At 35.1% G+C, this 13,131-nt stretch overlaps 2 protein-coding genes across 3 annotated transcripts; one reads left to right on the forward strand and one right to left on the reverse strand.

Annotated features, from left to right (window-relative positions):
• The first annotated feature begins 3,255 nt into the window (after nucleotides 1–3,255).
• Nucleotides 3,256–7,550, forward strand: LOC102586402 (uncharacterized). Of its 2 annotated transcripts, none has more exons than XM_006353768.2 (14): nucleotides 3,256–4,696; nucleotides 4,911–4,973; nucleotides 5,052–5,153; nucleotides 5,250–5,330; nucleotides 5,407–5,525; nucleotides 5,747–5,848; nucleotides 5,927–6,043; nucleotides 6,129–6,197; nucleotides 6,277–6,343; nucleotides 6,417–6,470; nucleotides 6,571–6,657; nucleotides 6,753–6,809; nucleotides 6,884–6,922; nucleotides 7,138–7,550. In XM_006353768.2, the coding sequence occupies exons 1-14, from the start codon at nucleotides 4,571–4,573 to the stop codon at nucleotides 7,252–7,254; spliced, it is 1,200 nt and encodes a 399-aa protein (XP_006353830.1). In that variant the 5' UTR covers nucleotides 3,256–4,570; the 3' UTR covers nucleotides 7,255–7,550. The 2 variants fall into 2 exon arrangements, with proteins under 2 accessions (XP_006353830.1, XP_006353831.1); XM_006353769.2 differs by having other exon boundaries at nucleotides 6,756–6,809.
• On the reverse strand, nucleotides 7,444–12,998 carry LOC102586068 (haloalkane dehalogenase 2). The gene is made up of 13 exons (XM_006353767.2): nucleotides 12,704–12,998; nucleotides 12,578–12,632; nucleotides 12,438–12,493; nucleotides 12,260–12,360; nucleotides 12,079–12,148; nucleotides 11,902–11,971; nucleotides 10,830–10,886; nucleotides 10,504–10,571; nucleotides 10,189–10,269; nucleotides 9,776–9,853; nucleotides 9,521–9,676; nucleotides 8,028–8,180; nucleotides 7,444–7,771 (listed from the first exon to the last, which is right to left on the reverse strand). Exons 1-13 carry the CDS (start codon nucleotides 12,827–12,829, stop codon nucleotides 7,688–7,690), a joined length of 1,155 nt encoding a protein of 384 aa, XP_006353829.1. The 5' UTR covers nucleotides 12,830–12,998; the 3' UTR covers nucleotides 7,444–7,687.
• Nucleotides 12,999–13,131: the final 133 nt, after the last annotated feature.

Consider the following 13,131-nt stretch of genomic DNA (forward strand, 5'->3'; position numbering starts at 1 on the left):
TGAGTTCAGTTATGTTGAGTTGAGTTGAGCCAGGTAAGTTCTCCAGTTCCTTTCAGATTCTTTTCAAGCCTATGTTGTTTTTAGCATTCCAACTCGCATACTCGTACATTCAATGTACTAATGTCAGTTGGTCTGCATCGTATTATGATGCAGACGGAAGTAACTAGGATCGACATCCAGCACATCATTGATCCAATGAGCAATTCAAAGTCTGTTGGTGAGCCTCTTTGCATTTCGGAGGATCCCTTTTGTTTACTTTCAGTATTAGATAGTTCATTAGGATGTCGTGGGCCTGTCCCGACATCCATCTAAGTTGTTTTAGAGGCTTCATAGATAGTCAGTCAGATGTTAGTTCATCGTCATCATTTTGTTATTGACTTATATTCAGATTTGAGTTGCCATTTTGGTTAAGTTAAATGTTTATTTTCAAAACATTATGAGTTCAGTTTGAGACAGTTAAGTTGTTTAGCATTTGAATTCCTTTCTTATTGCATATAGTCTTCCGCTAAGTAAGTAAGTCAGGCCAATGGTTCACTTGGGGACATCAATGGTTCTCGAGTGTCAGTCCTGCCCAGGGTGTAGGCTCGGGGCGTGACAAGACCAAACTCAACTTTTTGGAGTTAACCACGCAAACAGAATTCTCATCCGAGCCCTTTTACCCAAATTGTTGACTGTTGACACCAAATTCTGGTTTGATATTTCTAAAGTTAATACTTTTTAAGTAATTTATTTTTAAAATAGTTCAAAATGCATCTTTTGCCATTTTAATGCAATTTGTTGATAATTATCCTTATTCTCAAAGTATTAGGATTTTTATTGATTAATTCTTTTTATATTATTTTGTCACATGCGGTTGAATACATTCAAATATTTGTTCATTTTTTTATAAAATCATTATTTCTGTTAGTTTGCATTTTTTACATGTCATTGGGTACGTTCATTACATTTTTCATATTCATTTTATCTGTTACATTTGTTAGTATTCATTTTGATATTTTTGCACAGTTCAGAAATTCATTCGAATATAAATAAGATTTCATACACAAATATTTTATTAACCGGTGATTTTGGCCCACGATTTTAAGATAGTGATATTATACTATTGGTGGTTTTCAATTCCCTATTTAAAGAATAGTTTGATCATTAAGTTAAAGAGCGGTGAAATATATTTAGATTAGGATTGGAAATTTTCAGATTTTTATTGATTACACTTTTCATTATTTTTACGGTGACTATCACCCTGGATTTCGGCCAAGCTCGGCAAACCCAACCCCATTTTGTCTTCCTTTTCCGGTGACAAAGTCGACCACCCAAAGACCCCATTGTTTCCTTTTTTCTCTTCTCTGCCTCCGTACCACCAGAGAACCCAACATAAAAACCCCATCCTTTTTCCGATGAACAAAGCGCTAGAGCAGTGAGCTTCCACAACCAGTGAACCCAATTTTCCAGTTCCTTTTCTGGCGAACTCCACAACCACCTGAAGCTTCCAGCCGCCTAACTAAAAAATAACAACAAACAGCCACCGTTCCTCAACCACCACACCAGCAAACTCCAACAAACAACCAGCAATGACCTTCATCCCATCTTCCTCGTCCAACCAAAACCCCACAGCCCCATCTCCGGTGAACCTCCGGGAAACCACCAGAACCTCGCCAGAAATAACCAAAACACACCCACCGGAGAACCCACTTGAAGTCGTTCCTCCACCACCAGCCTCTATCTCGTCCAAACAGCCACCAATGAACCAGATCCCCTCTCCTTTCCCTTTCACGATTTATATTTGGTTCTTATTGCAGCTTTCACGCGAACCAGCGAGCTCGAAGCTCCGACTCCAGCTCCGGCGTGGCTCCATCGCCTGTAAACCACAACCAGTTTACCAGATCTTGCACCAGCGAGCTCGAAGCTCCATAATCCAACTCCGCGAAGCTCAAAGGTTCAGTCATTTCCGGCCAACTCCACACTGTTGAAACCTCACTGTTTGTCTCCATTACTTATCTTTTTATTTGATTATTCACTATTTTTCTTGGTTTAATTTTATTTTACTTCTGTTATGCTCCGATTCTTCACAATGATTGTCATTTTGAATTTATTTTATTCTGTCAAGGTGATTTGAATTTGTTATATTCCGTTATGATAGTTTTGTTGAGCTTTACCGTCTCGTATCGCATTTTGCTAGGGGTTTACTTTGTTCATTTATTGTTATTCTATTTTATTCATGTTTGGCCATTTTTTATTTTGTTGGAATTAGTGGTTTATGTTGTAAAACAAAGAATTGGATGTACATGTGGATGGGGCCCACTCATCTTGGAGGCAAGTAGATCACTGTAGCAAGTATACTACTCCAAGTTTGAAGGCTTATAAAACCTTCCATTCTATGTGAAATAAATATATACAAGATAGAAGCAAAACATAATTACTACTCTCTTTCCTTTTCTTTGTTATTTTAGTTTAATATTTTCCTTTTATTTATAACAATTTATATTTATTTTTTTATTTAATTTGTATTGTTATGTTTTGGATACTGCTCACAAGTCATTTTATTTTACTTTATATTATCCTTTGCTAGTTTAATGTGATATTTATAGTTCAATGATTGAATGTTATTCCTTGTTGAAAATCATTTCTGTTAAGTTTTGAATTGTTTATTTTATTTTAGTTAAAGCTTTAAATTATTACTTTGCCTTGTTATTTTGTTAAAATTGATGTGTTATATATTTGTTGTTATTCTTTAGATAGCTTGAGTATCATTTACATTGGGTTCTATTTGTGTTGCTTGAAATTTATTTGATGCATTTTGTTCTTAATTAAGTTATTTTTAGCAAATGTTAAAATTGACCAATGAAAAAATCTCTCCGTCGATTTTGGAGGCCTCCCTATTTTAAAAGACAGAAATTTAGTTTAAATTCATATACATTATTTGTTAAAAATGGCCGATGAAGAAATTATCGTTGATTTTCAAGGCCTCCCATGTTCATAAGACGGATTTTTGTTTTTAAGTTATTATTTGATTATTCATATTTATTTATTACTAACACTTTTACTAAGTATCTTTACAGGTACACGGAGTTGCTTCCCATTGAAGCTATTCGAATAAAGTTCGAATTATATTATTTATTCATTATCTTGTATATATCGATGTTAGGCAAATTTTAGGCCGTTTCTTACATTATTGTTTTATTTTATTACTTGTGTATATCACATGTTTATTATACTTGTATATTTATTTTTATCTCCTCCTCAATTTGAAAAAATGAATTCAGTCGAGACCCACAATTGTGGATTTCGAAGGATGTCTAACACCTTTCCTTCGAAATAACTTGAACCCCCTACCTACAATCTATTAGTTTCGTAGATATTTTTTTTAAAAGTTAATTAATTAATTAGTTTCCTAGTTTTTCTTAAAATTAGGTGGCGACTCCTTTTTACTCACTTTCCCCTTTTTAAAATTCTTTTAAAAATAGATAATTATTTTTTGGTGAGTCGCCGCGACGTTGCGCCCTCTCACGGGATGGCAACATTGACTAAAGTCAAACTTAGGCCTTAACTTGAAAGTTAAAATGCCTAATCACATGTTCTCACACTAAAAGCCTCAACCATATTACTAGTCTAAAATGACCCTTTCGGAGCTGATGAAATTGTCAGAATTGAATTCTGAGTTCATTTTCGCGAACTTATGATAAAAATGATCATTCAAGGTTCAAAGGCTCCAAAACACATAAATTTGCATATCTCGACGACGAACAGAAGACATAAACACATAAATGACTTGGGATCAGTGTAGGAACACTCTAAACGATGAACATAAGACATAAACACATAAATGACCTGGAGGATCATTACACTCATCCCCCTAGGTCAAAACTAAACTTTCTTCCAAAATTGAAATACTCATAGCTACATAGGTCTTAAACATCAAATTTCATCAAAATTGAAATACAAATCTCAAATTTCCATATTCCTAGTTTTGGGATTGAAATCCCCAATCTTCAACCCAAGACATGAATTATTAAATAAGAATAAGGAGGTTAGATTGGTACACCCACGACAAATCTCAAAAATAGCTCCAAAATCATGTCTAGTGTAGAACTCAAAATATGTTATGAAATGCTTAATCCCGATTTAGGAAAAAACCTAATATTCTCACATACCCATTTCGTCATGAATCATGATCGTGGAACCCACCTTGCGATCGCGGCTCCTAATCTCTACACGATTACAATAAACTTGTTGAGTGAGTCGTTTAAATTCTACACAACATTAGATTCGATTTTAAACTAAGGGTGTGTCTGGTATGACGTAATATGTTTCCATGAAAAAAAAATGTTTCTGTGGTTATTTGGAAAGGAAAAGAAAAAAAAACAAGTCCCGTGGTTGGACATAACAGTTCATCCATGAGCAGTCAATATCTTCTAGTTTCCTCCATTTGGCCTAACTTTTTGTAGAGTTGAAGCAACTTTCCACTATTATCTCCCGTTGACCTCTATTAAGTATACTATTGGAAATACTTGTAAATGCATTGCATCACCCTTTTCTCTCCTTATATATATAAAATGGATTTTGCACCGTTCCCATGGCTTCAAATTGTGATACCATGAAAAATAAATTGTTAGGTTGGAATTGCCTAATAACTTGTGCAATTCTGCTTTCCGCTGCTTTGTTTATAGGAAGCACCTTCATCATCACTGAATGTAAAGAGGTAAGTAATATATACTCCCTCTGTCACACAAAAAAAAAATGAATTACTCTGGTAATACTTTAATTTCAACTTTCCACGTAACATGTTTCATTGCATTTTTATACATTTGACATAACTTTAGTTTAACACCACTAGATTGAAAAGTCTTATTTATATTCTTCTTTGGCATAACTCTATATATAGTTATAATGGATGTTTTTGTTAATTGGTACAGAAAGTAATAGGATGTGAAATGGTTGAAGCCTTCCGAATGAGGATACCTAGATCGATGTGTGAGGTTGGGATCATCTAAATTTTGTGAAGAAATGAGTTAATTAGTTGTGTAATTAATTAATTAATGTGCAAGTTATTATAGGATGAGTGCAGGCCTGAAGGAAGTGAGACATTACCCAGAGGTATTGTGGCTAAGACCTCTGATTTAGAGATGCATCCGCTCTGGGGTCCCCCCAATAAAAGGGTATATGACTGATTATACATTTGCTTGTCCTGTAAACTATTTTTATCTTTAGTTTTAACTATAAGAGGCAGTAGTAATGTTTTTTTTTCCTTGTAGAAATCAAAATCACCAATGAGCTTACTAGCTATGGCAGTCGGAATTAAGCAGAAAAAGAATGTAAATGAAATTGTAAACAAGGTGAGACGCCATAGATATTAATCATTTTTCATCCTAGCGATCTAACTAACTATATATAATACTATATCATTTGCAGTTTCCTCATACTGATTTTGTCATTATGCTTTTTCACTATGATGGCCTCCTCGATGAATGGAATGATCTTGAATGGAGTAGCACTGCTATTCACATTTCTGCTATTAATCAAACTAAATGGTATGAGCCTTTACATCCACAGTCAGACTGGTATACTAGTGCCGGATCCAAAATTTAGACATTGTGGGTTCCGAGTTGAGAGTCTGTATTCTCAAATCAAAGCCTAACTCCATCCCATACTTGTTTTCCCCACACACACCATGTGTTATTAATAGCCTTCACTCAGGTTATTCTATAATGGTAAAAGCATTAACTGACTCTTTATTCTCTTGTTATTTTAGGTGGTTTGCTAAGAGGTTCTTACACCCAGATATTGTTGCAGAGTATGCTTACATATTCCTCTGGGATGAAGATCTTGGAGTCGAAAATTTCCATGCTGGACGGTAATTATAGGGCTAAAAAGATATATCTTCATACTAAGAGCCATTGATGTCAACCAGAAAAATAATCTCCACCTGCAGATATTTATCAATAATAAAAGAAGAAGGTCTTCAGATATCACAACCAGCAATCGATGCAGATATTTCAGAAATTCACCACAAACTTACAGCACGAGAAGAGGGATCAAGAGTGCACAGGTATTATTACTTTCATGATCAGTGACTGGTTTATCAGTAATAAGTTGGATCTTCTTGAAAGGATGTACTCTTATGGTTGAAACAGGAGGACAATAAACATAAAGGGTCCTGGAAGGAGGTGCTACGGAGACAGTACTGAACCTCCATGCACTGGGTAATATTAATAGGCAGAAAGAATTGTGTTTCATTTCACATCTTTCCTATCCATCTTTGAATTCCGAATTAACATGCAGGTGGGTGGAAATGATGGCTCCTGTTTTTTCAAGAGCATCGTGGCGCTGTGCCTGGTACATAATTCAGGTATGCTTTCAGATCTTAACACACTAGTCGTACACCAAATTTCTTATTGAATTTGGTAAGTTTGATATTACAGAATGACTTCGTTCATGCATGGGGGGTGGACTTTCAGCTTGGATATTGTGCGCAGGTATCAATTCCTGCACCAGCAATTACATTTTGCAGAAATTATCGTCAATTAAAAAAAAACACATCTACTCTCCTGTTTGATCTGTAACTATTTTTGATAGGGGAACCGAACCACTAATGTTGGGGTTGTTGACTCAGAATATTTGGTTCACTATGGTCTTCCAACACTAGGTGGTGCAGAAAATGAGGTATGTCCAGCAAAACCAAAGGGGATAAACTTACAGTAGACAATTGAACATCTCCTATCTTTTCAGTAAATCCTAACCATTGTCTTTCTATGTAGAAGAGTATTTTAGAACAAGGAACAAATCCTAAACAGGAAAGTTCACCAAACAAAATGGTATGTACTAAAAGTAACTAGCTTTCAACAATCAACTTCTTGAATAAAATGAATTACCTGAAATATCATTGCAGGGACTGCCAGAGTCTCATCCATCTGATGCAAGAAATGCTGTAAGTTCCATTTACTTTTTCAACAAGAACCTTAGTAGCTTATCTTTGCAGTTGCCACCGTCTTTCTAACATGCTTGTTCTAGTGTATCTACACCACTGACACAATGCAATAAGACAATCTTCTATTGTTGAATCACTTATGAAGCGACTAAGCACATGACTAATTAGAATGCCCAAGTTTAGTTCCATGTTATGATAAACCCAGTCATATGCAGGTGCGGAAACAATCTCTTGTAGAATTGGAAAGATTCAAGAATAGATGGAAAAAAGCTGCCAGAGAAGATCAATGTTGGGTTGATCCCTTTCAGCGGCCTGTGAAACAAAAAAAGTGACTGAAGGGGCTGCATCTTCAAACTTAAAACTGATACACACAAGTTACGGTTATTCCTCTGTCTTCAAGCTCTGGAAACCTGAGATAATTATTATGGATTTCAAGTGGCCATGATAACAGAGGGACATTGTCAATTTCCATAAGCCCCAATTATGTATAAAAACAAATAGAATAGTTCAGACAGCCAGAGTCATTTATGATTTTCACTCTGTAGTTCATTCTCTGTCTGAAACAATTGGTGAAAATACAAAACTGTCAAGCAGCTGAAAAATGAAATTCAACCATTTTCTGGTGTTATCTCGTGCAGCATTACATTATTAGATATACATCATGTTGTACAATTAGCAAAACACACTAATGTGTATGCATATATATATATATATATATCAACAGATGGACTATCCATTTAATTCATAGATTAGATCTTATAACAATCACAAACTGCTTCTCTTTCCAACAATTCCAGCAATGAGTTGACCTAATTCTTCACCACTATCCTCCTGAACGTGATGTCCTGACTGCATAATTCAGAAAATAAATACACTTTTCTCTAAAAACCAATAACACATTGAAACACAAGAAAGATATAAAGAATATTTAACTTGTTAATACGAATCAACTTCTGATAAGCGGTGCTCAAATGACCATAAGTTCCCGTTTTAATTTACTGAGGGTTCAGAAGGCATATTCAAGAATATGATATTCATCACGAAAGCAATGCTCTGCATTTGTAATACTATCCCAAGATAAAGAGCAACAAAATAGTGTCATTACCATAGGAAGTTCAACTAGTCGATGCTTTGATTCCTTGCAGAAATCTTCTACACCATCAAAGCTTAACCAGCGGTCTCTTTGTCCCCAGCAGACTGTTGTCTGGACTGACCAGTTATTGTCCATAAGTATTGCTCTTGTGTCCTCAACATAGCCCTGACGATTAGGAAGTTTTAGACTAATATATCCTTAAATGAAGAGGAAGATAGAATAAAGTAACTGAAATCCAGCATTTTCTGTTCTTCTTTACAAGACTAATAGGAAGAAGAGAATTGATTGGTTATCGCATAATCAACTTATGGGATTTCTGTTGACAAATATAGCTCTCTGAAGCACATTCCCATTCCCATTTGGATGGAGAAATTTGGATTGTAAAGTAGATTTTGGATTTACAAATCTCCATATTTTGTGAATTTTAGATGACATCTTAAGTTTTCATTTGAAATGAACAGAAACAAGGGTTAAAATAATTGTGATAAAACTTGTGTTCCAAGCTCTGCATAGCTAAAACCTATGTAGTCTTGATTGTGATCCCCCAATCAGTGAGAGAAGTTGTAATCTGTTCCGATATCCTACTCCATGTCTTCCTTTTATTAACACTTCTTGGTCTGTGCTTACATTTCGTGGAGGTTAATGTTGTTTTATGTCGTCTGATCCAACTTTGTTAATTGAAAATTGTAATTTTCCAGAAATATGGGAAGTTAGATGTGATTGTGTCAAATGCTGCTGTCAGTCCTTCAGTTGATGCAATACTAGAAAGCTGTGGGATATCAATGTCAAAGCCTCTATATCTATACTATTACAACAAGTAAGTTGATGAGAATAAATCAAGAAATGTATATCTTGATCTTCCTTTCCATTAATGCATATCTAAGTTTGCAGCCAATCAAACTGTATAATTGATATAAAAAAAAACCGTTTGACCAGGTTATCCCTGAAAATTCGCCAGCAGGATGATGAATGTTCTTCTGTTAGACAGAAGGGAGACCCTCACACCAATTATTTCTGTTTGTAATTGTTACACAATTATTCTAGACCTTCCCCAAAAAGATAGTTTTAGTTTTCTAACATTTAGATGCATTTTGTTACCAACTCATCTAATCGTCACCTCTGCTGAAAGTTTCCTTACCTAACTCCATTTAAACAATTTCAGCTAGAAAACCTCCATAAAATCAGGTCCTGAATTCCTTGTTTCTGTTATACCATGTGAGCTCCATGGTGCTCCTAGAAGAAAAAATCCCCACCCTCTCTCATATGCCTTCAACAATGGAATAGGGAGGGAAAAAAGAAGAAAAACAAAGGACACCTGCTTCCGTCCTTTGAGGCAGGTCGGAAAAGAAAAGAAAGGACAAACAACATTCTAGCCAGCTAGCACTGAGAAGAGATACTTTTGGATACATATTACTTTTCTGGTAACCATTGAAAATTAAACTTGAGTTGGATTAGCCTGAAACTAATTAATTAGAAAATTAAGACATGGATAAAAAAGAGTGCACCTTAAGTTGTTTTTTCATTGCCTTGCTTATCGCATTTAATGCAAACCCTGCAGAACCAGATGTGAGATAAGGTCTTCTGTAAACCATTGCCACATCTTCTTTTATTTGGTAAGGACCACAACTCAGCAATGTTTTATCACTGGCTCTAAGAGGGTCCTGATAGCAACAGATTTAAAACCAAGGATGAGTCCAGAGAAACATGCATGTCAGCAAGCAGAATAAACATGAAAATATTTGCATCCTATTCCTCTCTACCTGACAAAAAATTTCCCCCAACAAGAAGTTGCTCAGAACAGATAAGCTTGACGGCAGTTTGGCATGATTTATAGTAAGCTTCAGTAAACCAAAAATAAAATGGATTAGTGAATCCGAACGTTACTTCACTCAACTAATTTGAAGGAGAAAAAGAAGTTGAAGAAACAAGACTAAACGTCAACCTTAAGACAGTTCTATCTTTCTTATGTCTGAAAAGAGTGTAAAATAATATGATTCAAGGTCCTAGAATTAGGAAAGGCCTCCAGCCTAGGAAATGAGAAAACCATCATATGTTTGTTTGCTGGCAATTTCATAATTTACAGAATAATTAAGTTATCTGCAGAATATGACAAAAAAATGTTCAGCAAATAAATGCATGTACTAATTGCAGTTAAGTGTTGACTAATCCTTACTGGCGGATTTAGAAGTATCAGGCCGTTCAACTTTTCCTGGTGATTGCTAGCATATTTGATTGCAATTGGTGAGAAATACCCCTGTAAGAGTGGCAAAAGCAAAGATTTTCTTCAAATCAAATCTCACAAGAAAAGCAACACACTGCAAGTTAGATGCTTACAGGCAAATAAATGAGTAAGTAGGCATGCTGGCGGGGGCACTGCCTCCCGCTTAATTGATGGGGTTGGGTGGAGGGGCTCAGATTTGTTTTGAATATAAGTTTAAACAGCATGGTGGTCCTATAGAAGAATTTTTTTTTATACATATAAACATACCTGCACTACAAGAGTAACCTTTTTGTCAGTAAGAGCATTGATCACAGATTCCAAGGATGCCACATATTCTGTCAGAAATAAAAAATTGAATGTTAAAAAGGAGGGAGAAATTCTTCATTCTTTTGAAAAAAAGATTCCAACATCGTAACAATCTGATCATATAATTATATTACTAGGTTGGGTTGTTTGGTCCGTCAAAAGATTTTTTGGGCCCATGTAGGATCCTTCAAAAATACATAGCTTTGGGAGGATCTGACACACACCCGGAGATATTTTTGAAGAGTCCAATCAACATAGTTACTAGGTGGAGAGAAATTATGACTCACCATCCAATGTATAGTCAAATCCATATTTTGGTTGGGGCTTATCTGAGAATCCAAATCCTGTAAGGAGAAGGTAAAACTATTCATATAGCCTGACAGGATTATAGATAGATGTGATTCACACTATCTTTTAAGAATAGTAGAAAAACTAGAACGAAAGATAACATGGAGACACTGTTAAAACTGTTAAGTACATAAGAAATAGAAACACATTCAAAGACATGTGGTTAGAGCTGCACTGAAAAATGATCAAATGGAATTGTGAAGTATTAGTATACAGCCAAGGACCATTTTACAACTAAAGATTTCATTATTTGGGTTGCATAGGTTAATGCTAACCATGTACAATATTATCTTGACTCGGTTCTTTCAAATTGTTTCTCATTATTGAGAAAAGGTAACAAAGATAAAAAAAATGAGCTTGTTTTATAGTAAGAGTAAGAGTAATTAATCATTGTTGTTTCAAGGTCAATCTATTCACACATCTTGATAATATTTTTCCTTGTTCACTAATAAATCGACTAATTAAACTTATGTATCTATAATCAATTCTGTCCCCTGAAATAGCCTTTCTGAAAGCTACAAATGTAAAAAAGTCTTACCCCATCTCTTTTGTAAACATTTTCTCAACATTATTCTATGTTGTAACACATTTAGGGGTAAGACATGGTCCCTCTCTAATATGTTTTTTCCTCTGACCCAATTTATGTGATGCACTTTCCCTTTTAGTTTGTCCCAGAAGAATGATACCTTTTTGTATATAAAAAAATATATTAACTTTAAAATTCTCATTTTACCCGCCACACAAATACTTAAGGATTGTTTTAAACCATAAGTTTTAAAAGTATTCTTTCTTAAATTTCATGCCGGTCAGATAAAATGGGATGGAGGGAGTATGTTCTTTTGGATTTGAAATTCACACTGAAGATTCCGAGACTGGAACTCGATGGATTCAGTAAGAAAAAAAACAGTCACTTGATCTAACTGTAGAGGTATGAATGCATAGTTAAGGTAGCATTGAGAATGGGAAAAAATTAGGAAGATAAAGCAAGAAAGGAAGTAGTGAAATACTGACCCAGCCAATCAAGTGCTATAGCATGATAGTTGTTCTCAAGAATGGGAAGAACTTTGCGATAAGAGTATGCCTGTAAAAAGTAGGAGTTGATGCATGGTTAGCAAACTATCAACCAAGACAAGGGTTACATGGAAAAAGACAGACCTTAGTTTGAATGGTAAAAGGAAATATGGTAACCTGTGATGGTAAGCCGTGGATTAATAGAATGGGAGAATTGTTAGAGCTTCCACTTTCTACACAAAACCATCTATTGCACAAAATCATATTCAATGGGCAACCCTGCAAACAACCCATCCTCAATTTCTACATATAAGATTACTAACTCCCTTAAACAAACTAATAAATCATCCAGATTCACCTGAAAAGATCAGATGACGCCTGCGAACTCCCACCCATTGTAAGTCCAAAAATGGGATCCTTTGCTTTCTCCCCAGTCCCAGAAACCGGATAAGCTTTCACCTAAATTAATATCACTGAATTTCAGAATTTTAACAAATAAATGCAGCGTGATTTCGATCAAGGATGGAAAAACGCACAAATTTTCCTTTGTTGAACCATTCATCAGCCGGACTTGGCTCATCTGAATACTTCCCTACTCAAAAAGAAATCATAATTGATATTCTGAATATAGTGTTGATCCATAATCAAAATTGAAGAATCGGAATTGGAACCAAACCTCCGCTAAAAGAAAAGCCGTCCCCAATTGAAACAGGAGCATCCAGCAAATAATCCTGAATAATTAATTGTCAGCAATTTTACTAAACAGAGAGAAATATACATAATTTACTAAAACAAATGAGACCTCCTTATCATCACTACTGGATCGGCAATTGAATCGCAAAATCCTTGGCTGAGCTCGAGAGTACTTTACAGTTAGAGAGGGTAAGCTGTGAAGTGAAGAAAAGGAACAAGAGTGAAGAGTAGCCATGGAATTTTCTCATCTCACAGTTATGATCGTTTTGTTTTCCAAATTTAAAATACTAGCGTTGGGGGATAGATAGGGTGTCTCTGGTTCTCCACATTCACTATTTTGGTTCACAAAAAATAGCCAAGTTTGAGGTGCAATTCTTTCTCCAAAATGTACCCTATAGTATATTGTTGGGGCAGTGACTAATCAACTTATCATTTTCTAGTTTATGTAGCGTTTAGATTTCAAAAATTGATGTAATCTTTTTCCGAATAGTATAAACCAAATAAAATGGATATCTACGTAAATATATTTTGTGTTGT

Source organism: Solanum tuberosum, unplaced genomic scaffold, assembly GCF_000226075.1.
Source record: "Solanum tuberosum cultivar DM 1-3 516 R44 unplaced genomic scaffold, SolTub_3.0 scf00161, whole genome shotgun sequence".
Lineage (NCBI taxonomy): Eukaryota > Viridiplantae > Streptophyta > Magnoliopsida > Solanales > Solanaceae > Solanum > Solanum tuberosum.